The sequence below is a fragment of the Setaria italica genome, chromosome IX, assembly GCF_000263155.2.
Source record: "Setaria italica strain Yugu1 chromosome IX, Setaria_italica_v2.0, whole genome shotgun sequence".
Lineage (NCBI taxonomy): Eukaryota > Viridiplantae > Streptophyta > Magnoliopsida > Poales > Poaceae > Setaria > Setaria italica.
In genome coordinates, this window is record NC_028458.1 from 4,421,533 (window position 1) to 4,449,209 (window position 27,677).

Genomic DNA, 27,677 nt, shown 5'->3' on the forward strand with positions numbered 1-27,677 from the left:
TTCATTGGTGGGCTTTTAGGCAAGTCAAAATGTTACAATATTTGAGTTTCAGCAATTTTATAAGAGCCAAACACAACACAACATCTAGATTAGGGAGGACAATACGCATATAGTTTGAGAGACAAAACCAAGAGACAAGCTAGAAAGACGACCACGGCCGATGGATGATTTTTTTGGAAAACATCTATGATAGGGAAGAGACTGGGGCTCTAAAACCCTAGCACACGTGGGAAAGCACGTACTAATACTGAACGCACACGCGTGCGTAGCCCTAACTTAACACGGGACGTATTACCCTTTTCTCTCTGTCAGCCTGTCGTTACACACGCAGTGCTAATCGACCACATTGCGTCTGCAACACTACTGTCGTGAGGTTAGAAGGGTGAGAGCCGATCAACTCTTTTCACAGCTTATATGCCTTATCCTGTCTCGCTTTTGCAAAGCACATAGCAGCGTCAGCCGTCTTTCTCCCCCGGCGAGTCAGTAGGCGTGCCATCCGTTCACCGGCTTTCCTCCTCTATCGCTTGCGCGGCGGTGGCATGCATGCATGCTCATGCACGCTCTCGCCGGCGCCGCCTGCTGCGCCTGGGTTACTTAATTACTAGTGCGTCCAAACCAGTCGGCGGCCGCGGTCAAGCAAGCTAGATCACAGCTCCAGTACGCAATCCATCATCCGTCGGCGTCATGTCAATCTGCTGCTAGCCGTCAATCTTTCACCGATTTGGAACTTGAACCGTTGCCTTTTCCTCCTCCAGAGCTGAAGCGCAAGCATCGGTGGGGAAGCTAGCTGTCTACATAGGGTACTTGTGTGACACACACACACACATACATCTGCACATCAGTCATGGAATTTACTCTCTGTAGTTTAAAAAAAAGAATTTACTCTCTGGCTTGCAAGAGCATGGAAGCGGCAAAACAAGCCGCACAAGCAAGCGAGAATTGGGAGAAGACAGAAGACGTCGCCGGATGGATGTCATCAGATGAAGGTGACAAACAAACGCAAGAGTCGTAAAGAGATCGCAGATGATTCACGAGAGTGGATGAGAGAAAAGAACACAGGCACCCAGCCGCAGCCATGGCCGCCCATGCATGGCACTAGGGAGTGAGCAGCAGCAGCTGGCTTAGCTAGCTAGTAGTAGCCCAGCAGCTAGCCCTGCTCGTAGCCGCAGCTGGTCAGAGGCACCCAGGAGAGGGCTAGCATTCAGCTCAGCTGCGAGATGGGGCGTGCAGGTACAGGAGACAAAGCTCGGAAGGGCAAAAACAAAGGCGGTCAGGGGCAGGAGGGGGTTCGTCTACGGCCTGTGACCCCCGGGCGGCCGGTGCCGATCCGTCTGAGACGTTGCAACGCGGCCGCGTCGCTGCGGTCCGTGCGCTGCGTTGCATTGCATGCATGCGCGCGTGTATGGTGGTGGTCTGGAGGATGGCGAAAGAGAGCCTGCCGGCGTGCCGCGTGCGCGCGGTGTCGTTTGCGGGCATGTCCTTTTGACTCTCTGGATCCCAATTCGTCGGTTGCGCGCCTAGCAGCGGCGCCTGCGCTGCCATGCATTTCCCATATATGGCCTGACACGGCGCGGAACGAGCAAAATTGGCCTGCGCAAGCCAACAAAACGGTCCAGAGCAGGCGGTGCGAGGATTGCAGAAGGCTTGCAGCTGTGATCCCAACGAATCCACTGGATAAGCACCAGTACACGACGGCTTTGTTGATCTCAGTCCCTTGGCCGTTCAATGCTAGAGTGCAACTTGAGAGTGCCGGTGCTAGAGTGCAACTTGAGAGTGCCGGAGCTGTTTGCGCACGATCCAAATCCTCTTACGCGTATTTTTATCTTAAAAATAGCTCTACATGCTAATGTTAAAGTTTTTGTACTTAGAAGCTAGGCACGATTAAAATGCCACGTGGTACTGATCCGAACACCCCCGGTATACATCCATGTATGTGAGGAAGGAACGCATGGAGACCTCCACCTCTGCCCCCACGTTGCTCCAGCCTGGGGCGACACGGGCGGCTCGCCAACCGTAGCGCTAACATCCTCACTCCTCGACCTCTCCTGCCTCGCTGCCGCTAGAGCTCTTGGGCGGAAGCCCGCGTGAAGGCAAGGGCTGCGGTGGCGGGAGTTTTATCGCATCATCTCGCACAAGGGAGGTGGGCTGTGCGGTGTTGGGAGGCCGGCGGCTACCGCTGAGGCAATAGAGGTCTCGGGGCCTCCGTGGCCTCATCTAGGCCCCTCATGCCCGGATTTGGCGTCCTCGGGCCGGGCGGTGGCGAGCATGGCGCAGGGCCACGGGGTCGCCCGGGGCAGGCGTGGTCTCCCAGCGAGGCGCCAGGACGCGCCAGAGGAGGCGCGCTGGCCCGGCAGCAAAGGAGGCACGGCGGCCCGGCGGCGGCCGCAGCGCCCATGGAGGACAGCGGCGCGGAGGTGGCGCCAATGCAGAGGAGGCGCCCGCGCAGGCGGCGCGCGGGGCGGTGCAAGGCGCAGCGCGAGGAGGATGACTGCGTGGCAATGGAAACGGCGTGTGGTGGGCAAAGCGTGGAGGGCACTTGCGCGCCGATGAGGGCCTTTGGAGGATGGCGTGGGCCGCGGAGGCACGTGGGTGGCAGCGGGGCGACACGTGTGGGCTGCTGGGCACGAGGATGCGGGGCTAGGATGAGTCAGCGCGGAGCGAGATGGCCACACGGCGGCGCGAGGAGGCACGACGGCAGCACCACCCCCAGGAGGGCTTCCGTTGCTGCAGTTGTGGGAATGCTAGGTTGTGAGCGTGCAGTTAGGGATGGGATTCTCCGGGCGAAAGCCTTTGCCGGCGATCCTGGTGGTGGCGATGGCAATGGCGTCCGAGGGCGTCGTTCTTCCCGTTGGGGGCGTCATCTTGGAGCCCCATCCCTGTTGCACGGAGTTCTCTAGGTGAAAACACTGTCCAGACTCTGGACAAGCGACGGCGGTGCCATTAGCGTCGTCATCTCCTTGGAAGCGTCGTCTCTAGAGACCCATCTCGATCATGGCATTGCTGATGCCGCAGTGGTCATGGGAGGCTGCAGCTGGTGGCGGAGGCGGCTTGGTGTAGGATGTCGGGCTCAAGGGGGTTACCGAACTCACGTCGAGACGATCACAGTTATGGTGGTGGTCCGGGGTTGTCGCATGGTTGTCGTTTTTGACTCCTTGCAGCTCACTGCGGCGGCTGGTGCAGCTTGGCAGCAGTCAGTGCGGCGTGGGGCTGCATGGGAAGGCGGCGCTTGCAGCAATCGACATCGTGGGACAACTAGGCTTGCAGCGGGTTGCTCTGCCTTGGTGGGCGACTCCGGTGCAGTACATCGTCGGAAGACGGCGCAAGCGATTTGTTTGGCATGCTGGCATGGTGGCGGAGGCTATGTGTGTGGATGAAGCAACGAGATGATGTCGACCTGCGACCGTAGTTCGGTTGTTTGATGGTGATCTGGGGAAACGAGGCAACACTGCTCATCATTCTGATGGCGATATAAGAAACCGATCTGCGTTATGGAGTACTGCGGCGGACGTGGTGAGCCCCCCGCATGTGGTGTTTTCTTCAAGGCGACGAGAGAGAGGTGGAGTCCAACGACCGGTGTGGTGAGGCCCCCACGTGTTTGTGCTATCGCGGTGGCGACTGCGAGGCAGCCTGCAAGAGGTCCGGATCTGATGGTTTCACTCTGTCGGATGAAGTGCAATGTTGTAGCGGCACTACGACGATGGGTTCCGCATGGCGGTGGCCTTCTTGGTGCGGTGCGATCTGTTTCTCTCGATTCCCTATCGGCGCGGGGCCGCGCCTTGAGTTTACGACGACTACATGAGCGGGAGAAGGTTGATAGGTGCCGCGACAATGCTTCGTTTTCGTGGCGATGTTCCATTTCGACCGGGTGGAGTACTTATTGAGGTTCGTGTCAATGTCTCCATCCGACTGGGCAGTGTGGTCTTGTGGAGGCGAGTTGCGCAGCTTGCCTCGATGTTCCAATCCGATCGGTCTGAGTTGTTTGAGTTGAGTTGAGTTAGGTTACACGTCGATGCCCGATGCAAACCGGTGGTGTTGTTTTCGGGGGGTTTTTTTTCCGCCGGTTATGGCCTCCCAGCAGGTAACCTTCTAGTTTTTTTTTATAGTCGAGTGTTATTCGTAAAAAAAGAAGAAGAAGGAACGCATGGCATTGGCATGGCTGCTCCTGAGCTGTTGTAGTAGGAGTAGCTGGTGAGGTAGACCTGCTGCAGTGCAAAGGGGTGCTGGCCTGCCTGCCTGCATGCTGCAAAGCACAGTGCTGCACCTGCATGCTAGGAGTAGCTACGCACCAGCTGCTGAGCTGCAGCTGCTTGCATTTAAAGGTGGCTGTTGCTCTGAGCCCGGCCCGGGCAGGCCGTGGTTTTTCATTGTCCCTTCACGAGTGGACGCCCGCACAAGATCCAAACAAAATCTAAGGTAGATTTGTACGTATTGCGTTAGAGAGAGAAAGCTAGAGAGAGCTCTCGGCGTGGACGAACCAGAAAGCAGCGCGTCGGGTACTACCACGAGCTGCCTGACCAAAGAGAAGTACTGAGCCGTGGGGCCGGTCGGAGCAGGGGCCATGCATGACTGCAAAACAGCTGCTGGAATTTCTCTCTCTCTTTCCACACCCCTCCTCGCTTTGCAGTTTGCGTTGTCCTTGTGTTTCATGCACGCTGAGCGGCACAAGGTGTCAAGTTTGAACGAGGACCATTTGAGGTTTGAACAGCCAGCGCCAAGCTCTTCACCTTTGCTAGCTTTCCCTTGCACACTCTCAGGAATGCCGTTGCTACTACATGGAGCAGAAAACACTAGCTCCGTGCCTGTTACAACTTACAAACATGTACAATTCTTGTGCAAAAGTCTTCTTGGGCCCGGCACACAAAGGGTGCGGGAAAGAGAGAGAAAGTCGGTCGGTCGGTCTGTCTCTCTCATCCCCCGCTCTCTCTATATATCCAAAATCTCCATCTGCACGAACCTGCAGGTGTGGCCCACCTCGCATGTAGTTGGTACAGTGCAACACACTGAAGTGTTTCATTATAGGCAGCTTACCTCCCTTCTGCCCCGGCTGCCTGCCAAAACACCCTTATTCCATGTGGTAATCACATCAGAGAACCACCCGAGCCCAGCACCCCAGCGGCCCAGCACACAGGACGGCAGCACCGTCCTCTCCGCGTCTGCACGAGGGGTCGCCGTCTCATGGGGGAGCCTACTGCACGCAGCGTCCTCATGTGCAAGCCCAGCGTCGCTGCTGTGCGCTGCTCACTGCTCTGCTCTCGCTCATCTGATTGATCCCAGCCTCGCAGGATTCATTCAGAGTTTCAGGCACGCAGGAGGGGCAGATACGCCCAATTAACCAAAGAAATTAACTAGGGCTCGTCTCATCGATGCCACAGCATGCGTCTGTGCACGCCCGTCCTTATCTACCTTTTTGTCTTTAATCAGCGTGCAAACTCAGGTCAGCTGTGTCCGTGTGCTTTGGCCTCCTCCTCTCACATTTATTTTATGCTCTTTTTATTTCAGTACTAGCTGATCGTCCCTGTGCTCCTGCTCGCCACTGATAGACTGGTAGAGTGGTAGGTGGCGGTCCATGCACACAAATAGATAGGCCCAGGTTTTGCTGTGCATGCGTTTCAAGTTTTCTTTCCTTCTTTTATATTTGAGTACTCTTTATATTTTCCTTGTACTAATGGATACGACGATAGTGTATCGCATGTTTTATTCAATAAGCACGGTTTGGTTAAGGTTTTCACGCAACGATTAGTTAAACACCGATCAGATGATGTCTTGCTTGTTAGGAATTTGGCCAGAGCAAGCCGGTGCTCCATATTGTTTAGCTGATTAGAAATTGTGTGAGAACAAGCAAGAATGAGAAGAAATAAAGACGTTTGAAAAAAAAAAGCAAATAAAGAAGACGTACTGCTAGTGCATGCAAGCCTGCATTTACTGAGGGAACAGTAGAGATTTACAGAGTCAGCTTGGTGCGGTCCTATACGGCGAAGTACGTAGCTGTACACGGGCACTGTCTGATCGCACTGGCGTGAAACTGATCAGGCTCAGCTACGGCCACAGGTGATGTGCAGGAGCACCATACGTAGGCTGTGCCTGATGCACTCATCTGATCGCACAGGTGATGTGCAGGAGCAGCAAGTAAACTCACTGATTGGGACCATCATTGTCGTTGCGTGTTTTCATTTCATCAGCAGCTCCCGCCAACAGATACTTCATTCAAATCGGATCTACCGAAATCCATCCTCACCAACATAAAGTCGATTAAAGAGATTCGTCTCCAAAAATATTTACTATAGCAACACATTGTCAAATCATGGACTAGTTACGCTTAATAGATTCGTCTCGCCGTTTAGCCTCCACTTATGTAATGGATTTTGTAAATAGTCTACCTTTAATACTCCTAATTAGTATCTAAACATTCGATGTGATGGGTGCTAAAAATAAATCACAGGAACCAAACTACACCTCAAGTACCGTTGCTATTGCTACAATCTTTCCGCCTCCCCATGTATATTTTATGAATTTATCCACCATGGCAGATTGGCACCATGCTGCATGTTTCAAGGCTAGCACAAGATAGGCAATGCCATGCAATTAGGGAATGCGATGCCCTGAAAAAAAAAGGCATGCAACGCGAAAGTAAGGCTGGCACGTGCTGCAAGCTCGTATACCGATCGATATGGCATGGCATTCGGCATGGCAGTGTCCGATCCAGTGGATTGGAACACCACCACCACTACCACGGCCATGCTTGAAGAAGAAGGTCAGACAGGGCTCGGCAGGGAGAAATCAATGGAGGTTGCACCGAAATGTGCATTGCCTAAGATAGAGGGGGGGAACCCTAACAAGCGCGCGCGGCCGCCGAGCAAAGCGGCATGGGTTGGTGTCGCGTCGTGCCTGTGGGCCGGCCGCGGCCTCCGGCCTCCCCCAAAGGCGCGACACACCAGGACTGTGCAGGCATGCCTCCACATTCCCCACCCCTGCCATGGCAGCCCCATCAGCCATCCCCGATTAAAGCTACCCCCTCCTCTTCCTCTGATTCTCTTTCTCTCCCGCACCAGCAGATGGCAACGGCCGGCGTGACTGCATGAGAGAGAGTGAGGCAGCAGGGGCAGAGGCAAACGCAGCCTTGAATGCAAAAGTTGCTCGAGTCTTTAGGGCCCTGGCCGGCCTGCCATGGCTCCCTGCTCGGTAGCCATAGCTGCAGCACCCAATGCTGAGAACAGCTAGACCGCCTTTGCCGGGCTTGCCATGCATTGTGCTTGTGCTTGTGCATCATGCCTGCTCTCTCTTTTGCTTTGTGTACATGCAGTTCCATCTTTCTCCCCTTTCAACTTCTCCGATCCCTTGGATTTTAGCACGCTAGCTCTGCGTTGGATGATGGCCTATTCTGAGGCCATGTTTAGTTACTCCCAACTCCCAACTTTGACACTATGCAAAAAGAAGATTCTCCATCACATCAAACTTGCGGTACATGCATGGAGTACTAAATGTAGATGAAATTAAAAACTAATTGCACAGTTTTGTTGTACTTTGCGAGACGAATCTTTTAAGCCTAATTAGTCAATATTTGGACAATAATTCACAAATACAAACGAAACGCTACAGTGTGCTACAGTGCTGTAACAGTAATTTGGCACCTCCCAAATTCCCCAACTAAACAAGGCCTGAGTTGCAAGCAAAGATTGGATAGAAAGCAAAGGGGGAGGGACTCCGGCCCACTAGGATCTACGCTAGTACTACCAGTTGTTGCCACGCCACTAGACCGTGTTCTGCCAAGCAACCACTAACCCTGGATTGTGGCTTGTTAATGTCTGATGGCTTTGCATCAAAGATTCCAAAGCTGATTTGATGGCAGTTTCATTCTGTCCACTGCCTTGTGTATGTGCCCATGCAGACCTGCTGCACAGTCAACCATTCAAACTTGTCTGCGCTGTCTGCGCCCTGCATGCTGCACTGCCCAATAGCAGCGTTGATCCTCCTGCGCGTAAAAAAGAAAAAATATTTTTTTTACGGACAGTAGTTTTTTTTTCATGGTAAAACAGACAGTAACGGTCAGTAGTTACCGTGGCACTGTATCTACTCGGTAGTATTCATCAGGAGAAAAGGGTAGGAATTACAGAGAAGAATGCTCAGCAAAAATAAAAGAAAAAAAATTCAAATTACTCCCAAGAAAGTCAAGATAACCCGCTAAACTATATTTTAGTTCAATTTACCCCCTAAACTATACTATTTGGTTCAACTTACCCCTAATGCAATTTTTCCTTTTTTTTTCTCCATACACAAGTTGAATTTTAGTTTGCAACTTTGCAGGGTGGTAGTGGACACCTTAATCTATATTAAAAAATATTTTGATGAATTTTTCATCATTATTTTTATATAATTCGTCTCTCAAGGATAAAATTTATTATTAAATATCCTACCCTATCAAAATAATGATAAAAAATTCATGATATATTTTCCAACATGTCTTATGATGTCTGCTACCATCTTGCAAAATTTGAACTTAAGATTCCACTTGTGCATTGAGAAACAAAAAATAAAAATGTATTATGGGGTAAATTGAACCAAATGGTATAGTTTAGGTGGTAAATTGAACCAATAAATACTTTAGTGGGTTATCCGTACACTTGAGGGGAGTAATTTGAACTTTTTTCAAAATAAAATGACATGGATACAAACGGTCATTTTTCATGACCTTTAGACCAGTCTGAAGCTTCCAATATCACATAGTGCACAACCTTGTACATTTCCTAACCAATTCTATTTTTTGAATCGAATTGATTTGCCAATCAATTCTAACTCGAGGACAAGACTGTGTACAAATATACTGTTCTAGGATGCTCCTTAGATGAGGCATTGGCTTCAACACATAATTCTGTCGGGATGCATTATGAACCGATGAAGACCAGAAACTCAACTTTGTAATCTTTGTGTACACGTTACGAGACATTTCACTTTTACAATGCATAAAAAGTTATCATCTCCAAACAAACTTGATATAAAAAAATACATGCATAAAGGCTAAGTGCAGGGTAAGAGGGCGATAGGTAGGGGGCCATGGCCCCCTTGGCCATTGGTTCCCCTATTAGCTCGGTCCCTAAGCATGCTTATCAGAATGGTGCATCCGAATGGGTTAGTAGTTTTGAAAGACATAACTATTAGAAAGTTATGATTTTTTTGAATTAATGTTATGAAAAATTTAGAATTTTTATTTTTCCTTGGTGCGGCTGCACATCACCATCTTTCAGCCGCAATGCTACTTTGTTTGCTTGATTGGAAGGTTTGTACTGCCTATTGTTAGTGATTTCTCTAAACCAATAAGACATCTAATGGAACAAAGGTGTTAACCAAATTTTTCTATCGGGTGGCTGTACCTTACTGTCTTTCATTGGCTAAATTTTCAACACAATGGTAATATAGATATGTACTTGTCTATATCCGATCGTCGTGGACTTTACTTAACAATTACTTTATATTTTTTCATCCATATTCATATTTTTGGAAATCCATATTCTCAAAGCATCTTTGATACACCATGGGGTGACACACACCACCATACATGTGTACTTTAAATTAATAATTTTTTATATTAGCAATGACAACTATAGACTATTTAAAATCATTTATTAGTTTACTTTGGGAGTTTTTATAATAACATATGTGGATGTGAGGAATTTTGAGCGTTAATTTAGATTTTCTTTTTATATGTCATAGCAGGTAATTTATATATATTTAGAGGGCTGCTGCAGAATATTTTGATTATGTTAGAGGTTGGTATTTTTTTAGAAAAAAATTAGATCCAACAGCTCTGGTGATTGGACTCTATCAAATTGATCGTCACATGTTTCCGATTTTTGTGAGAATTTGTAGATTTTTATCTATTTTTTCTAGTGCGTCTCGTAATAATTAATATCGTGGGTCAAAAAAATATCCAATTAATAATAGTAAGATACCTTAGGTGCCACAATTTCGAACACCTAGGGGTACATGCTAGGATTTTTTTTCCTTGTAATAGGGAGTCTATCATATTTTAAAGTATATTATATAAAAAATTAAGATCACTTAGAAATTGAAGCTCTTAGTATAGAATTTGATAAATTGAAGCCCTTAGTATAGAATTTGATAAACTTGATTAAATTTCTAAATTCGAGTGCACATACTCATGTTAAATATAGCACATTAGGTATAATAGTTTAAAATATCAGATTAAAGTGATACAAAATGTTAACTTTTCATAGGCAGATTATGTCTACAAAGCTTTGTCAAGCTCGAAATCCATTGTTGCATCCTACATGTTCTGGCAGAATTCTCACATAGGTGTTGGTCAAATGAAATTAGACTAAATTGTTGGATTATTTACGAACGTGACTAAGCATATATTTCGTTAACATAAATAAACTATGGGATCAAAATTGTTAGGGTTCAAGATTATATGGTTCAGATTGTGATGTTCATAGCCTGGCAGGGTCTCAGATTGGTCTGGTTGATCCAAGAGAAATTTAGAGGAAACTTTTCCTTGCAAAAGTCAACCCGAGTGATTATAGGTAACAGGTAAGAATAAGATACAACAGAACACTAAAGCCTCTAGTTGAGGGATGTGAAATCCAAACGGGATGGCCTAAATTATCACCTTGAAAATATAAAACTCTTGTGTTTAGTGGCATTTTGTGCAACCAATGTAATAGAAAAGGAAAAGCGTTTGGTTCATGGCCAACCATTTTATAGCTATAGATTTTAATAATTGATGATTTGTTCTCCATCACAACTACGACAAGCCATAGTTTTTCTAAACTTGTCATAAAGTCACATCTTTCGGTAAAATCTTTGTCCCCATCCCCACCGTGTAAGATTTAGCACCCTAATTTCTCAGGATGTCTATGACTTATCTACTGCCTTCTTTAAAGGAAATGTTTGTCTGAAAAGCATCATTAGTTTTTTTTCATTACTCTCATCCCCAAGAAGGACTGTCCCATACAAGTAGGAGATTTCAAGCCCATCTCTCTTATGAATTCATCAATAAAGCTCATCACAAAAATTTTAGCTGAAAGACTTTAGAAAATCATTTTAAGGTTCATCCATGCTAATCAATATGGTTTCATCAAATCAAGAACAATCCAAGATTGCCTAGCTTGGGCATTTGAATTCTTACACATCTGCAAATCTTAAAAAAAAGAACCGGTCCTCCTGAAAATTGACTTTGAGAAAACTTTTCATAAGATTGAGCATCAGGCTATCCTAGAAATTTTAAAGCACAAAGGATTTGGTGATAAGTGAATTGGGTGGATGAAGGACATTTTAGGATCATGTACTTCATCAATCCTACTAAATGGGGTCCCAGGCAAGGTATTCCACTACAAAAGAGGTGTTAGAAAGGGAGATCCTCTATCTCCTCTACTCTTTATTATAGCTGCTGACCTTCTACCGTCGATCATAAACAAGGCAAAGAACCAAAGACTCCTCAAATTACCTATTCCTAAAAAAGCTGGCATGGATTTCCTAACTATATAGTATGCTGCTGACACTTTGATGATCTTAGAGGCGTGCCCCATCCAACTCAATTACCTCAAGGATCTCCTCCACACATTTGCACAATCAACAAGATTAAGAGTGAATAATAACAAGACAGTCATGGTCCCTCTTAACATCATAGAAGAAAAACTTGATCTCTTGGCAAATGTATTCAGCTGTCAAAAAGGAACCTTTCTATTCACATACCTTGACCTTCCCCTATGAACAACTAAGCCAAACATTGAAGATTATATTCACCTCATTCAGAGAGTAGAAAGTAGACTAAGCTACACCTCTTCCTTTCTATCCCAAGGAGGCAGGTTGGAAATGGTCAATTCTGTTCTATCATCTTCAGCAATGTTCTTCTCCTCCACCTTAAAACTTCACAAGGGCATGATAAAGCAACTAGACAAGTACCGAAAGCACTGTCTCTGGAGGGGATCGGATCTTAACTCAAAGAAGCCATCCAAAGCTGCTTGGCTAATGGTTTGCTTGCCAAAAAAATAAGGTGGTCTGGGAGTCATAGACATTGCATCACACAATGATGCTCTTTTATTGAAATTTTCTCCACAAGTTCTACAACAAGGTAGATATTCCCTGGGTCCACTTGGTTTGGGACAATCACTATGACAATGGTCAGTTGCCTGGACAGTACATGAGAGGTTCCTTTTGGTGGAGAGATATTGTCAAACTCTTGGACACCTACAAAGATTTTGATGGCTCCATCATTCTTTTCTAGGAGTGACTTATGGAATGGACGAGTGCTATCTCAGACTTATCTTGAGCTATTCTCTTTTGCCAATGATTCTAAGATCACATTCAAGTTGGCTGCTAATTCAACCCCCTTTATTCGGAACTTTCACATACCATTGTCAATTCAAGCAAATCAACAATTCCAAGAAGTGTAGGAAATTATACAGAATCTTCATTAGCAATTCCAAGAAGTGCAGGAAATTATACAGAATCTTCACCAAGCAAAGGGTTATGATCTTTGGTCCTACACTTGGGGAACCACCTCATTTTCAGCAGTAAAAGCATATAAAGCCATTGTTGGTCAGAGAAGTGTCTACCCAGCTTTCTCTTGGATGTAGAAATTCAAATGCCAAATGAAACACAAGGTTTTTTCTGGCTCCTTCTACAAGACCGACGAAGCACAAGAGTGTTGAAATTGACACACTTTTACCCTGTTTATTTTCAATAATGACATGAATTTAATTCCTAAATTATTAATTACACCTAATAAACTGGTTATTTTCACATATGCAACATATTTTGGAGGATGTTCTGTTTTGCTCTAGATTGGTTACCTTTGCTCTATCTGTTATCTCTCTATACATACTTAGTAGATTGGATTTGAATCTCTCATAAATACCAAGTTAATACTAACAATGCTAGTTGAAATAGATCTTGTGCTATAAGTTTCATGGTTGATAAAACTTGGGGGAATACTCTGAAGGAAGAGCTACAATGATTCGTACGCTTGCGGTTCACAAATTGGCGTGCTAACAGCCGCCAACAAAGAGACATCTTAAGAAGAAGAAATATGAACCTAAAATCCTATACTTGCGATCTCTGCATCCTTCAACGACCAGAATAAGTGGGCCATTTATCTCTAAGATGTAACTTTATCAAAGCTTGTTGGGCATCAATTGGAGTATCAGTAATCACAACAAGGTTAATTCTTTAGATTTTCAAACAGATCAAGGATAAACTGGTTGTGCCATTCTTCATGAAAATCATCATTCTTATGACATGAAGCATCTGGTAAAATAAAACGATTGAATCTTCAACAATATCAACCCAAGTGTGCAAACGTGCAAAAGGAAATTTATGCAAGAATTTTCCTTAGTTCCGGTGAGAGTCAAGCAAAGCTTTGTCCCTCGTATGTCCCTTTGGCTTCAAGCCTTGTAATTTGCTTTCTTTCTCTTCGTTTTTTTTTTTGCTTTTGAACCTCTTGTAGACATTTTATCTTAATATATTTCAGTAGCCCCTCCTGTTTCTTAAAAAACAAAATTGTGTCGTAACACTCAAACACGGCGGCCATATCCGTGTAGGCGACCCTTTCGCCGTGCGTCCCCGGTTCCGTCCAAGGCAGCTGTTGCATCCAATCCAAACCAACCAGCCGTGGCTCCGCCAAAGAAGCTAGAAGCCCGATTCGCGGCGGGGCGCCAGGCGCGGGGGCAACATCCGGACCGGCGAGCAGAGGCGCGCCTCAAATCAATCAGAAAGTGCCGGGTGCCGGTCGCTCCCGCGTCCCCCGCGCGGCGCACTTGATAGCACGCCGTCGCGTCGGCTCGGGTCTCGTCGCGTCCGCCTGCTGCCCCGGCCGGCCGCTCCCTCCCCAGATCGGCACTTCCATTCCATCGCCGTCAGGCGTCCAGGCCAGCCGTCGCGCATCCATCACGTACGCCGCCCATCTCGTCTATCCCCCGTCGCGTCCTACCGGCCTACCTGCTGCAACATCAATTTCGGGGGCATAATAAGAGCATGTGAAACGGGACGTAGCGGCCGGATGACCACCAGAGGAGACGACTGAATGAGAGACGAGACCCTTCGTCCCCTTCTCCCTCTCTCCTTCTCGTCTCTCTCTTATTCCTTGCGTGCCGTGCAGATGGGCCGGGGGAGGCAGGGATTGACTGGAGGGGTCACAGGCCGGTCACCTCTCGCCTAGAGGCCGTAGCCCCCCTAGGTGGCAGTGGCACTCGACATGGATCGCCTTGCTTGCTCTTGGCTCCCAGCATCTTTCGTGAGCTTCTGTGGGCCTTCCCATGGCCGGCCGGCCGGCCGGAACCGGGTACCACTGCTGCTGACTTCTACTTCTCCCAGTATCTTGTCACCCCGGTCACCTCGCTCACGGCTCAATGCATTGCACGCCAAGCAAAGCGAGGAGCAAGAGACCCGGACACGGCCAGGCAAGGAGCCCAGGACGAGTGGACGACCAAACAACGAGCAAGCACCGCCCAGCACACGCCAAACAACACAGAGATCTGGGCCAAGCAAAGCAAAGCGAGCTTTGTGTGTCCGGGAGCACGAGGCTTGGATTCCGGCCACGTGCTTCACCAGATTAGGAAGGTGACTGGCATTGCTGGCATCCTACTAGGACAATTTTGGAGCTCAGGCCTCGTTTGGTATGGATTACCGGCTTCAGTTTCGACACTATCGTGCTGAAGCTGAAGTTTGGTATGGATTACGCCGGCTTCGGTTTGGGCACTATAGGGCATCGTTGCGCGTGCTGAAGTTGAAGTCGGCTAAGCCACTGATTTCAGCTCCACCCGCTTCCCAACTTCTTTGTTCATTTTTCTTTTACGTTCCGATTCACCCGCTTGCCATCTTCCCTGTTCATTTTTGTTTTACATTCCGACTTCACGCTACAATTGAAAATAGTGCAGCATAGTGTCGCGCTACGCTGTAGCGCGAAGCCAAGCCGAAACCCCCTTAATCGTGCCAAAGGGGGCCTGAACATAGCTGCTGTTCTCGAGTCTTGGCCCCTTGTTGCCATGCATGCAGGTGAGCAGAGCTGAGATGCAGGGGCTGCTGAAAAAAAATTGTAGACAGATACTGAGTAGTACAGAGATTTTAGACTTGATTCCCCTGGATGGCTTTAGTACGTCTTCAGCCGGGCGAATCAGATACGGAGAGCACGATACAGGAAATGATATAAGGATTGCAGAAACAGGTATGTGCAGGTCAGCTCGACAAGCAAGCAGCATCAGATTTGACCACCACCAAAATAAAAAACCTTCCTCGGATCAGTGATGTTTTTCAGTACCAAACGAATAGGCAAACATGAATGTATTAATCCAACACCATTGAGACTCCATGGTGGAAGCAAAAAAACTGTGATGGCAACGGGAACATAATTCGAGCATAGGGAATAGGCGATAGTTACAGAGGTTGGTTTCCTCCACTTGTTTGGACTCCATGTACAGGGTGCGAACAAAGAACATGGGTGAGTAAAGGGATCATGGTGAGACGCCAGAGCTCAAGTCTTCCAGAGTTCCCAGATTGTTGCGCTGAAGGCGTCACCTTGTAACATTAGCCTCCTTACTGCATAACAAGCAGGATAGAGTGTGTTGGCACGTGAGAATACACGAGGTATATGCATTAAACGAAATTGTGTGAAGCCCGTCATGTACAAAACTACAAAAGGATAAACATTGGCTACAAGGAGACTCTTTTTTCCCAAACATTGTGAATAATATTTTGTGAACCCAAAAGAAACGAACTGTGAAGGTTAGGCAGACCATATCAGAAACGAAAGACTCTGTGAAATAAAAGAATATGATTATTTCATGTTTCAGATTCCACACCCACAAATGATTGCTTAACTGTCAACAATGTACAAATAGAAGCTTCGGCATTTCCATGTTCGGGACCCAACTGTGTTCTCTTACCATCATCCGACCATTGCTGAAACTATATAGTACTGTAAATCTATAATCAGTGTTATTTATAAATTTTGTCATTCGCCATTAGCAGGATTCACCAAAAGTAACTTTTCGGAAAACCGAAGGTGGCTCTGATGTTGATAAGTTGATATAAAAATGTCCAAGCTAATAGAAATGTTTGCCCCATTTGTTGCTACACGAACAATTGGTATGAGCAGTCAAGATGATTATGGAATAGGGTCAAAAGCTTTTTGTCTGATTTTCTTTACATAGACAAAAACTAATGACATGTCAAATCAAGCAAACATCTAAAACGGAGTTTGATAGCAGAAACCGATTGTTTAATAACATGACCTACTTATTAGTTTAGCAAAGAGATCAAGGAAGAAAGATTTGAAATAATTGTACTATTTGAAGAGCAGTTGGAATGAAAGAGATGCAGCCAATTAATACACTACTTCATGCTTAATATATAGTAATTTTCCAAACAAAAAGAAAGAGATGAACCTAATCACATAGAGGAAAAGTGTTGCCTGAAAATTTAATCAGCAGTTGATCGAGGAGCACTTACAAGTAAGTTGGAATCTGGCTTCAAGGGATCTGATTTCATGCTAGTGGAAGTAGAGATGTCAATTCTTTGCTGACCAGTTTCCAGTTTCAGAGTGGCCACCTCAGATCCATATGACCTTCCATGATGTGCAGACCTTGCAGGAAAGGGCAGCATTGCCATCATGCCAGTATCATTTGAGGTGCCTATTTGGTTCATCATGTACCCATAATTTATGATTCCAGATGGTGAGTAATATGGATATGGAACAAAATAAGGGCCAGTGACAAATGGTATGTTGTATGGTGAGTACATTCCGTCATAGCTGTTAGCAGGGCTCCTATGACTCCAAGCCCCCCTGACCATTGAACCTCTTGGTTCGGCATTCTTGGTTTCCACCTTTATTCCCTTCAACTCATGAAAACTCTTCTCCAAAACCTTGTCCGCAGCTTCCTGGGAATCAAATGTCACAAATCCGAAGCCCCTCGCCTTTCTTGTTAGTTTATCATAAAACACGACCGCATCAGTTATTGTCCCAAACTTCTCAAAGTAACTTGAGAGGTCATCTTTGGTAATCTTGTCTCCTAACCCACCCACAAAGATCTTCTTTGAATCAGCATTCTGGTGATTGTAGGTAGTGCTTTGAGTCGGCACATATCTAATTCCTTGTTTTTTCTCTGCTTTCTTCACATCAACCTACATCACCAACATCAAACCGCATGATTCAAAAACATAAGATAATGATATTTTGAAAAAAAAAAGAGAAAACACAGTAGTGAATTTTGTCATGTTAGGACAGAAATTATGCAGAAGCCACAGCACACAAGCTTATCAGTAAATAAATGAAAGAGATAGTAGCAAAAAAACATGGAACTTGACTGATTGACCAGTTTTACCAACTAAATAGATCAAAAATAAGTTTTGCATGAGCCAAGAAACATGACATTGGTGTTCTATTAGGCTATATATATGTGGTCAGCTATTTATTATTAGTCTATTACCATTACTGGCCCATAAACTATGCAGGATTTCAGTACCACTAAGATTTTCTTAGCTTAAATGAATAAGCAAGTCACACTGCAGAAAGAACTGCACAATAGATCTATAGTGGAGTAACCATCAGAATTAGCCATACTTCCTACAAATTATATAAAGCCGTCAACAATTATCTATTCTTTGAAAGTCAGACTTGCAAATTGTATTTCTTATGAGTTCAAAAGATGTCCTGCATTGCACATTCTCACTACATTTACATATAAACAAGGAATGGAGGTAGAGCTCTGTACCATAAAAAAGCTGCAGCGCTTTGCACTTACGCAATATCAACATAGCAGAATTCGAACCCATGTCTCAGTGCAACCAGAACACCAGTGCAACAAGAACAAAGGGCGTGCCCAAATAAAAGGACTTCCAATGCAGTCGTCACCCCACAATGGAGATAAGCAGACAAGAACCAACTATTTTAGGAGAATATAATCCTTTTCCACTTGCATATTCTTCATAAAGGCTCGCTCTGGTTGTGAAGTGTGCTCAAATAATCTAACGGGCTTCAATTTTGACATCTAACCAAACTCAAGCTGCATTTTTTTAATCACCCAATTTCACGTAGACAGCCTTTTCTCAGCACACACTGCAACCTACATCAGTCAAAAGAACAATCTAATCCTGTGTGCTAGGCGAAACAGCGCCGCATCATAATTCCCGCAGGCGAACTTACATTGATCCTGCACTACCGTAGCATCTACTCAACCCACAAGCTCTATGCGCACGCAGTAAACAGTAGATATATCCCCCAAAACAAGTGCGGTTTTTCCCCCCAAACATGGCCGCCCCGATCCGTTGCCGTTAATTTTAAACGCGGGTAGCGAAAAAAAGAGCTCACCCTGCGGCCAAAGAAGGCATCGTGCTTGTCCCTCTCCCTCACGTCCAGCGCCCTGAGCGCCGCCACCTCGTCCTGGAACTCGACGAAGCCGAAGCCGCGGCCCATGCCGTCCGGACACAGCATCACCAGCGCGTCCACCACGTGCCCGTACCGGGCGAAGTGGGACCTCATGCGCTCCGGGGTGACCCCCCACCGCGGGAGCCCCCCGACGAAGAGCTTCCGAGGCTCGAGGTCCGTTTGCTCCATCACGGCGGAGAGCGCTTCGGTCGCTGCCGCCGGCGTAGGGGGGAGGAGGGGACGAGACGGGGGTTTGGGGGAAGGAAGCGAGGGGAGCGCGGTTCGGTTCGGAAACAGCGGCGCGCGTGGGCGAAAGGGGCGGAAGGGTGTGCGTTAGGGTTGGTTGGGTTTGGGCTCGGAGGTTTAAGTGGGCGAGGGGGGTGGTGGTGCGTGGACGCGGCCCGTGTTGGGCCTTTTATGGGCCCGTGTGGATCGGATTGGGTTCCACGCGTGAATTCGCGGAATTCTGTTGGACTGGGGGGTGTGGTTTGTCTGGGTCAAGTCAAGGAGTCCATGACCGCGACGACGACCCGGTATTTTTGCCGTCAGCAGCGCGGCGCGAGCTGTCGTCTGTCGACTACTTGACCAGCGCGTAATGCACGGCGGTAAGGTTTTTTTTTAGGCGGTAAAGATTCCTTTTCATACGATACTGGTCTCATGTGTGTGCCGGCCACTTACGGTGGCAGGATTCTCTTGCTAGCCAAAGTGTGCCAGAGAATTTAAGCGACTAGCCTTGAGATAAGGTTGATGCATGAAAAAAACAATTGTTGGCAACATTAATATAGGACACATCCAAACTTCCGATTCACAGCATCTGATTTGGTTCTATTACCATGAAATGAAACGTTTTTAATAGAGAAACCTAGTTAAGCTCGTTTTTATTTTAGTTGCAGACAGTGGACTGCATTGCGTTGTTGAATCCGCATGGATCCAGAGTCCACAACCCAACAATATCCGCTCCCTTGTAGCTTGCAGATTGTAACAGTCTTACTACAGACTTTAATCCGCAATCTTCAGCTACAACAAGCAGGGACTTTGATAAGGTCTATCTGTAATAAGAAATTAAAGAAGAAACGTATGAAGCTGTGACTCAAAAGTCAGGGCCAAACCGGATCAGATATAGATTATGTTTCTCAACTCCATTTGCTTTCGCTGGATCCAGAGCCGGATAATGTACAGATGCGAAGACAGATATGAATCGTTTCGAGAGTCCCTGCACTACATCCGGAAAACAATGTACCGCGGTGGCAGGATTTTGGGACTGAAACAACCGTACAGATCGAGGCAGGAATGCAGGATATCTCGTGATTCAATTTGCACATATGGAGAATCCAGTCAATAATTTTGGATCGGATAACCCGCATATGGCGCATTGCACGTTCCTCACAAACAGTGCTACGACTCTTATTCTTGTTGAGCCCAGTACAATCCACAGGGCGCAGGTGCCCGCTACGTGGAGCACAGTGCTCAGTGCCATGGCAAACGACGGAATTCCTCGACGGACATCTAATTTGTGCATTAGAGGGTGGTGTTTCTACCTGCCAAAGCATGTGTGATGCGTCCAAGGCAGAGGCAGGAGACGGCGGCGATAATGGCGGTTGTTGCGAACTGGACACGCTTGGACTCGGGACCTTCGATCCGCCGGCCATTCGGTCGTCGGCGGAGGTAGCTGGCGGCGTTCACGAAGACGTAGTGGCACTCTGGTGGCAGCTCAAGTGATCGACGGCGAGAACATCAGGTCGCATAGGTGCCCCGCCACGTGTCTATCCCTGCGAGCTACGTGCTACGCGTGTGAGCGCCTCCGTGCGACACGTGAACCTACCGTCGACCGATTGGTGTCGCCGTCCCTCGTCCGTGGGCGCATAGAGGATCGTTCCGGGTCCCACATCGCCGGGCTCTTTGCATGTGTGGCTCTCGATCGCCAAAGGAACGAGCAGCAGCTTTCGGTCCCTGTTCTGTTCACGCGCACGCGCACGCGCACGACGCAGGAACACGACACGGTGCCGTTTCCCGTCATGCGCAGTCCGCACCGTGCAAACGGCTGCAGCGAGTCACTGCAGACTCACCACATCGAGCTGTCGAGGTCGAGTGAAAAATGGAACCCCTGTACGTGACCGTTGGTTCAGTTGCTCGCCCGTCCGGGTGAAATAATTTTTCCACTTTAATTTACATCAAGATCCATGTAGCTAGCACCTAATCATGCAATCTACACGTCAACACGGGACCCTTTTAGTAATTTAGTTGTACTACTAGTATATAGCAGATTGTAATACTGCACGCACCCTACTATCCTGCTACTAGCAGCGTGTATGCTCCCAGTCCCAGACCCGCTTCACCATAACGTGCCTGCGTCCGTCCGTCCGTGCCAAAACTTCACATGTGAGACGAGTGGGATCGGCGCACGTACGGTCCTCCTACGTCATGAGCGACGCGAGCCCCAGGGGCGCCGGCGGCGCGACACCGGCGGCCTGCTGCTGCACCAGCGGCGGCACCATCGGCGGCTGCGCGCGCGGCAGGGCGTGCGCGGCGGCGAGCCGGCGCAGCGCGAGGAGCCTGCCGCGCGCCACGCGGAGGCGGCGCGCGAGCGCGGCGGCCTCGGCGCGGAGCCGCGCGTTCTGGCGGCACACCGCGGCGCCGCGCACCGACAGGCCCCGCAGCCGGGCCTCCAGCTGCTGCCTCTCGGCGCGGAGCCGCGCCGCGTCGCCGCGGAGCTCCTCCAGCCGCTGCTGCTTCCGCTCGCGCGACCGCCGCGCCGACAGGCGGTTCGACTCCTTGCGCCGCTGTCGCCGCCGCCGCTCCTCCTCCTGCTCCTCGCCCGGCGCAGCGGCTTCCTCCTCCTCCTCCTCCCGCCCCCGCACCGGCGCCGCCGGCGACGTCCTCGACGACGCCAGAACCTGGTCCAGGCTAGGGCACGTGTCGGGCCCCCACGGCGTGAACCCGCACGTGATAATGTCCATGCCCAGCAGGTCCCGCGAGCCGCAGCTGGACGACGCGGCACCGAAGTCAAGGTCAAGGGCCTCCTGCACGGACAGCATCTCGCTCCCTCACTTTGGCAGTCTTCCACTACGAAACCACCAGCAAAATTTCCAGCAAACTAATGGGGGCGAGTAGAGAATCGGGGAAAAGGGAAGAACGATGAGGAAACGGCCGCTATTTATAGAGGAGTCACAGGCAGGCCACCACCCTCGAGGGTCGAGGCCTCAGCGCAGACCTCGCGAGGCGGGCCCGCCACGATTCCGGGCCCACCGTTACGTGGGGTGTCTTCCTTCCCCTTCCCGGGTGGCTGGCGCCTTTCCGTTTTTTTTTTCCCACGGCCCCGCTTTACTCGTGGCGAGGAAAGATTCAACCTGCCCCGCCGGTATATTCGCACCTGCGCCGCTACGAATCCGACGGCGCACGACGATCCGAGCATCCGTGACGGACGGCACGCTTTTTCCGTGGGCGCCCGATCCGGTTGGTGCGACGTGAGGGAGGACCCCACGTACGCCGGGTCCGGCCGCGCGGTGTAGCTTTTTTTTTCCCCCCTTCCGAACGGAGACGCGGTGTAGCTTAGCGGCGAAGCAATGGTGCTCCGCCTCCCGGCGTCGAGCGCGCACACGTGCCTCCCCCCATCGCCGGCGCCTGTAGTAGACTGTCAGCTGGGGCCGCGCGGCCGCCTGCGTGGCGCTCCCCGGGGAGCTCGCGGCGCAGGGGTGCGCCACCTCGGCGCGCCCGGCACAGGGGCAGGCCGGCGTACGTGTGCGAATGGGTGGCGAGGCCACACGGGCGCGCGCCACACATGCGAAACATTCTCTGCCGCGCCTCAGCCGTGCGCCGACGAAGCTAGCATGCAGGTTCGAAGCCTCGAGCGCGACGTGGTTGGAGTCCACTTACACGTGTGCCTGAGCGACCGGTACACGTATCTTAAAGCTGGCGCCACCGCCTTTGTCTAAGGTTGACGGTGACCGGCGCGTACGACGTGCGACTATGCGTGGACTGTGACTGGCTATCCATGCATCGTCGGCGTCTCTTCAACACGTGCTACGACTACGAGTCTACGACCAGCGAGCTCATCGAGCTGATCGACACTGTCCATGGCTACCTACTGGACTGGATGAAGACGATGATGATGATGAGCATATGATAAGCTAGCGTGGGTTAAAGGTAAATCTGGCCGTGTCGCGTTGCTGTCAGAGCTGTCTGGATCAGGCAGTAGTAATCGGAACCCATGCACGCACATCATATCCATCCAAGAGCGTCGCGTCGGGTTCAGCCGCCGAACACGACTCCACGAGAGCTAATCAGATAAAGCAAAGGCATGAAGATTTAATACAAGAGTAAGAATGTGTCAGCAGGATCCGTACCTTATTTCTATACAAATCGAGATATGGACTAAATGTCAATGGCAGGCATAATGTCATTTCATGTACGACTACGTGTTGTACATATACAAATGCAATATATAATAAATATAACAATATGTCCCTCTTTAGATTTTAAAATCATTCAGAACGCGTTTCTCACTTCCCGTCCGTCGGTCTCCTCTCCCCTCTCCTCTTTCTGATGGTAGGTCAGATCTGACCGCGGAGGCAGGCGCCGGCTAGATCCTCCCATTTCGAACTTATTCTCAACTAGAAAATGTGTCATGAGATACAGACTGACAACTTCATGTCTATTCGAACAGGGATGAGTGGTACAACGTATCTGACACCAAATAAAAATAAATTCATCTACACTGTGAATACATGAAAAAAAATAAAATGGCACGCATCCCGCTCTTGAATGAACGTCCAGGATACAAACCATGCCAACTCGCTGGAGTAAAATGTCCTTTCCCAAAGCAAAGCGAGTGCGACGGGTATCGAGATTCACGACTGGTAATTCAAGCATGTGGAACGATCGGTTAATTTCGACCTTTTTCGGATCCGACGCGACACCTAGGCTAGTTTTAATGGGAGTATCATGAGAGTTTTATGTGCATTTAATCCTATGCAAAACTGTTGACTTGGCAGGCTATTTATGAGGAGAGAGGAGATGAGAGTTTCATTCCCATGAAACCCACATAGCACAGGTACTTAGTCCCATAAGGCTAATCCCAGTGGGAGTTTCATAGAGGTTTCATGCACATTAAATACGGTGACACATCAGCATATGTGATGACATGGCATGATAGTTATGAAGTGAGAGAGAGAAGGAGTTTCATCAGGATGAAACTATGTATACACTGTTTCCAAGACTATGAAACCTATTGAAACTTGCATTGGGGTCTATAGAGTTTCATTTCATCTAACCATATCCAATCACATGCCTCACAATTAAATGTCATGGGCATCCTATGAAATCGCGAAATGAACTGTGCACTGGGACTACCTGTTTTCATTCATAAGAATACACCTCATGGGATGATGTGGCATCCTTAAAAATAATGCAATAAAACCTAGTCTAAAATCCAATGAAACTTGCACTAAGCATGCTATGGTTTCATGGTATGACATATTTAATCATAGTACAACGCAAAAATTTAAATGATTTATGCTATTTATGAAAATGTGTAATGAAACTATACATTGAGAGTGACGATTTCATCTCATTGAAAATTCTTTTGATGACAGTACTATGAAACGTGGTCTTAGCGGCGTGATGAGTTTTTTTCGCACGCTTCGGGACGTCTTCTCCTCCTGCATTGGATCCAGATACCGCCGCGCTTCTTTTTGGGGGTGTCGTCGAGCGTAACATTTTGGATTGTTATTACACGCTACCTAAACCGGCCTTGCGAATAGATGCATCGAGCTGAGCACACACGTATATCGCATGGTGCGATTGCTTTACGAAAAGCTATCCGTAGGTTCGGAAAGACGCATACCTGCCTTCGCCTTTCGTCTTTTTATCCTCGATCACGTTCACACGCACACATTGTGTCGAGGAATTCGTTTTTGTCTCATACTACCAGACTACTCCATTCTGTATGCATTTATCCGTAAAAGAAAAAAGACCAAACTCAATAAATTTAGTCAAATTTTACACGGTTTGACTTTAACCAAACTCAGGATGTCATGTATTTCCGTACAGAGGGAGTAGTTGCTAGTCTCCTACACCACATTTAATGAGAGTTGCAATATTTCAGATGCCTCAATTTTTCAGATGATGGGTTGCATTGCATAGATCGAAAACTAATTAAAATTATGTTTCATGTTCCATGCATCTACCTTCAGCATCGAAGAGCGACACCTGCAATGTTGAAGAAGAACGTTTACGACATGATAAAACAACGTCCGCTACACGGAATAGGTTGCCCGAAACAATCGAAAGGTTCATGCACCTTGGAACATGGGAGGTGTGTTTAAGTGAAAAGAGAGCATGCAGGGTGACTAAAGACGATGCCGTCTGCATTACATCGTGCAATAGACAACTCGTCGTACGAACTAGAGTATCTGAGCCATATGAGAAAGGATCAGCACGCCTCATACAAAGGCAGTTACATGCATAGCCATAATGTACTAGAGCCGTCCTTGTACATCATCGTCGACCGATCGTGAGGCCCATGACGACATGTAAGGAGATGATAGCTAATTAGCTACTGACGAGTGGATTATACGCAAACCAACTGACCGTGTGTGCTGGAGTCTTTGCTCTAGTGCTCGCATGAGATCAAATAAACAAGGCATTCTTTCCAATCCATCGAATGAATGGGAACCCTAGCTACTTTTGCTTTCGATCGCCAACGTTTTCCCGGTCGTCCTCACCCTCCTGCATCACTTTGCAATACCGTTCTGCTTCACCTGACCTGTCGACGAAAGCCATGAAACCACCGGTGGCACTTTGAGCACGGCCGAGCTATCTCCGGACAGGTGGCTTGATGTGGTGCACTAGTTGCAAGGGTTCAGCTTTGATCGTCCAGTCGAAGCTCGCCACCTGGACCATAAATGGATGCATCAGCTGGGATGCAAAGGGGTTGGTCTCAAGTACGTATAATGCTGGCTGAAATGAATTAAACAGTGAATAATGGAGAGGCAGCATCCGGAAAGAACTGATAATGATGTATGCAATGTAGAGAGAGAGAGAGAGAGAGAGAGAGAGAGAGAGAGAGAGAGAGAGAGAGATGCGAATTATGAGATTTGATGATCATTTGAAAAATATTGTTGCATTTGCGCTTTGGAATTATTTCTGGTCTTTTACGTCTGGCTTCGAGCATAGCTGGGCTGTGTTTCGCTGTCCAGAATCCAGGAGTTATGGCTGTCACGCACACCTTGATTCGAAAAAAAAAATGTACTTTTTGTTCAATGGGAAAAAAAATCCCATTTATCTAAGAGCATCGTCCTTGATTCAAACAAAGAAAACCAGCAACCAAACTAAAGCCGCCTGCTGAAAAAAGTGCTTTCCAAATGAACGTCCGTGGCCAAATTTCACACGACATTCATCTAATCATCTTATCCGCTCCAAATCTTTATTCCAGCATTTTGGGGGCTGCCGAAGCACAAAGCGTTGACCCTGCCACGCACTACACTCACCCGGCGCCAGACTCCATGAAGCACCATAAACCACTCTTTAATCTCCGGATAAGAAGTCCATCCAGCGTTAAAAAAAGCGACAGGATTCATCCAGACCAGGCCAAATTCCACAATCCCTCTCTTTTCCAAGCAAATTCTATCAATCACGGCTGAACCCCAACCAGCTGCCACAAAGCCCTCTCGCGCGCACAAAGGCGCGCGCGACCGGGTAGTGGATGGAACATGGATGGGGACTCACACATGGGGTGTTCCTGTTCCCTCGGCAGCAATGCAAGGGCGATCAAGCTTTGGACCAGGAGCGGAGAAAGATTGCTTTTTTCTTTTCTTTCTCTCTCTTTCTTTTACATGTAACGTCCGGATAGGCAGGCCAAAGGTTTGATTGGAACCATCGGCGAAAGCAAAGAGATTTCAGCGCGGATCCCGTGCGCCCGCGCGCCGGGGGGGGGGGGGGGGGGGGGGGGGGGGGCCCCTTTTTTTTTTAAAAAGTTCCCTTCATCGGGGGCTTTGCTTCTCCCGGTCGTCAGCGACCGATCGATCGGCAGATCGGCGAGCGCGATAAGCAAGCTCGCGGGAGTGGCCGCGCCGCGAAAGGTGGACGCCCGAGGTCGCGGGGCCCGGGCGGTGGCGCAGAGGTGGGGGCGTATGGCGGAGGCGGATTCGCCGCGCCGTCGCCCGTTGCGGCTCCGGTGGAGAGTCTCCGTCCGCCTGTGCTTGTTGTGCGGGGTGAGGTGATCGAGCGAGTGCGAGGCCGGCCAAGCGGATCACGGCAATGGATCGATCCCGGCCGTGGCGTCACCGGACACCGGGTGGTGTGACAGCGGAAGCAGCGGCGCGGCTGCTCGCTGGACGAGGCTTTAACCCCGCGCCGGCGGCGACGCGACGTGTGTCCGCACCGGTGGCTGCAGCCCGGCCGCTCGTTGGCACGAAGGTTCTCAGATGCTGGTGGCGCGGGTACTGGTGCGGAGCAGAGATTGGAGGACGAGCCCGGGATACCCGAGCCGAACAAGAGCACACCCTATAGAAACGGTTTCTATATCACAAGCTCGTCATACAAATCGAGGATTCGTCAACCCTTGTTCATTTTATTTTAGACCCAAAGGCCGGTCTCTCGATTTGCTTGAAAAGGTTGCTTCTTGAGTCTCTGTCGTGCCTTGGCAAACGTACTGCAACTATCACTCGTCCACTTGATTACGATGCACATGCCGTTTGGCACTTGCACTATCATGTGGGATGAAGGATCAGGTGGTAGCTAATATCCGCGTATACTCCCTCCATGTTTTAATATGTTATAAATTTAGGGCGAGCGAATTAATTTAAGAACGAATTTATTACTTTTCCGAGCGTCAAATATTTTGGAGTGGAGGTAGTAATTTAGGGGCTGTTTGGATACGAGGTGCTAAACTTTAACAGTGTCACATCGGATGTTCGGATGCTAATTAGGAGGACTAAACATGAGCTAATTATAAAACTAATTGCAGAACCTTGTGCTAATTCGCGAGACGAATCTATTAAGTCTAATTAATCCATCATTAGCAAATGGTTACTGTAGCACCACATTGTCAAATCATGGACTAATTAGGCTTAATAGATTCGTCTCGCGAATTATACTCCATCTGTGCAATTAGTTTTGTAATTAGCTTATGTTTAGTACTCCTAATTAGCATCCAAACATCCGATGTGACAGGTGTTAAACTTTAACAGGTGTTTCCCAAACACCCCCTTAGATGACGAGTTTTGGAGCTCATGCGTGCGACCATGCGAGCCTTTCCATCGGAAGTGCTTGATCGCCCATGACAGTGTGGTGGTGGGGTGCTAAC

At 48.4% G+C, this 27,677-nt stretch overlaps 2 protein-coding genes across 2 annotated transcripts; both read right to left on the minus strand.

The window, feature by feature from the left end:
* Positions 1–15,230: 15,230 nt before the first annotated feature.
* On the minus strand, positions 15,231–18,692 carry LOC101769460 (heterogeneous nuclear ribonucleoprotein D-like). The gene is made up of 3 exons (XM_004981556.3): positions 18,317–18,692; positions 16,459–17,130; positions 15,231–15,546 (listed from the first exon to the last, which is right to left on the minus strand). The coding sequence occupies exons 1-3, from the start codon at positions 18,560–18,562 to the stop codon at positions 15,544–15,546; spliced, it is 921 nt and encodes a 306-aa protein (XP_004981613.1). The 5' UTR covers positions 18,563–18,692; the 3' UTR covers positions 15,231–15,543.
* A 1,798-nt stretch (positions 18,693–20,490) lies between these two features.
* LOC101776362 (ocs element-binding factor 1-like) lies at positions 20,491–21,488 on the minus strand. Its single transcript, XM_004986163.2, has one exon. It carries the CDS (start codon positions 21,406–21,408, stop codon positions 20,788–20,790), a length of 621 nt encoding a protein of 206 aa, XP_004986220.1. The 5' UTR covers positions 21,409–21,488; the 3' UTR covers positions 20,491–20,787.
* Between the last annotated feature and the right edge of the window lie 6,189 nt (positions 21,489–27,677).

Coding starts and splice junctions, on each gene's coding strand:
- LOC101769460 (XM_004981556.3), bottom strand. CDS start 18,562: ATGGAGCAAACGGACCTCGAGCCTCGGAAGCTCTTCGTCGGGGGGCTC. Junction 17,131..18,316: donor ATGCCTTCTTTGGCCGCAGG/GTGAGCTCTTTT, acceptor TTGGTGATGTAG/GTTGATGTGAAGAAAGCAGA.
- LOC101776362 (XM_004986163.2), bottom strand. CDS start 21,408: ATGCTGTCCGTGCAGGAGGCCCTTGACCTTGACTTCGGTGCCGCGTCG.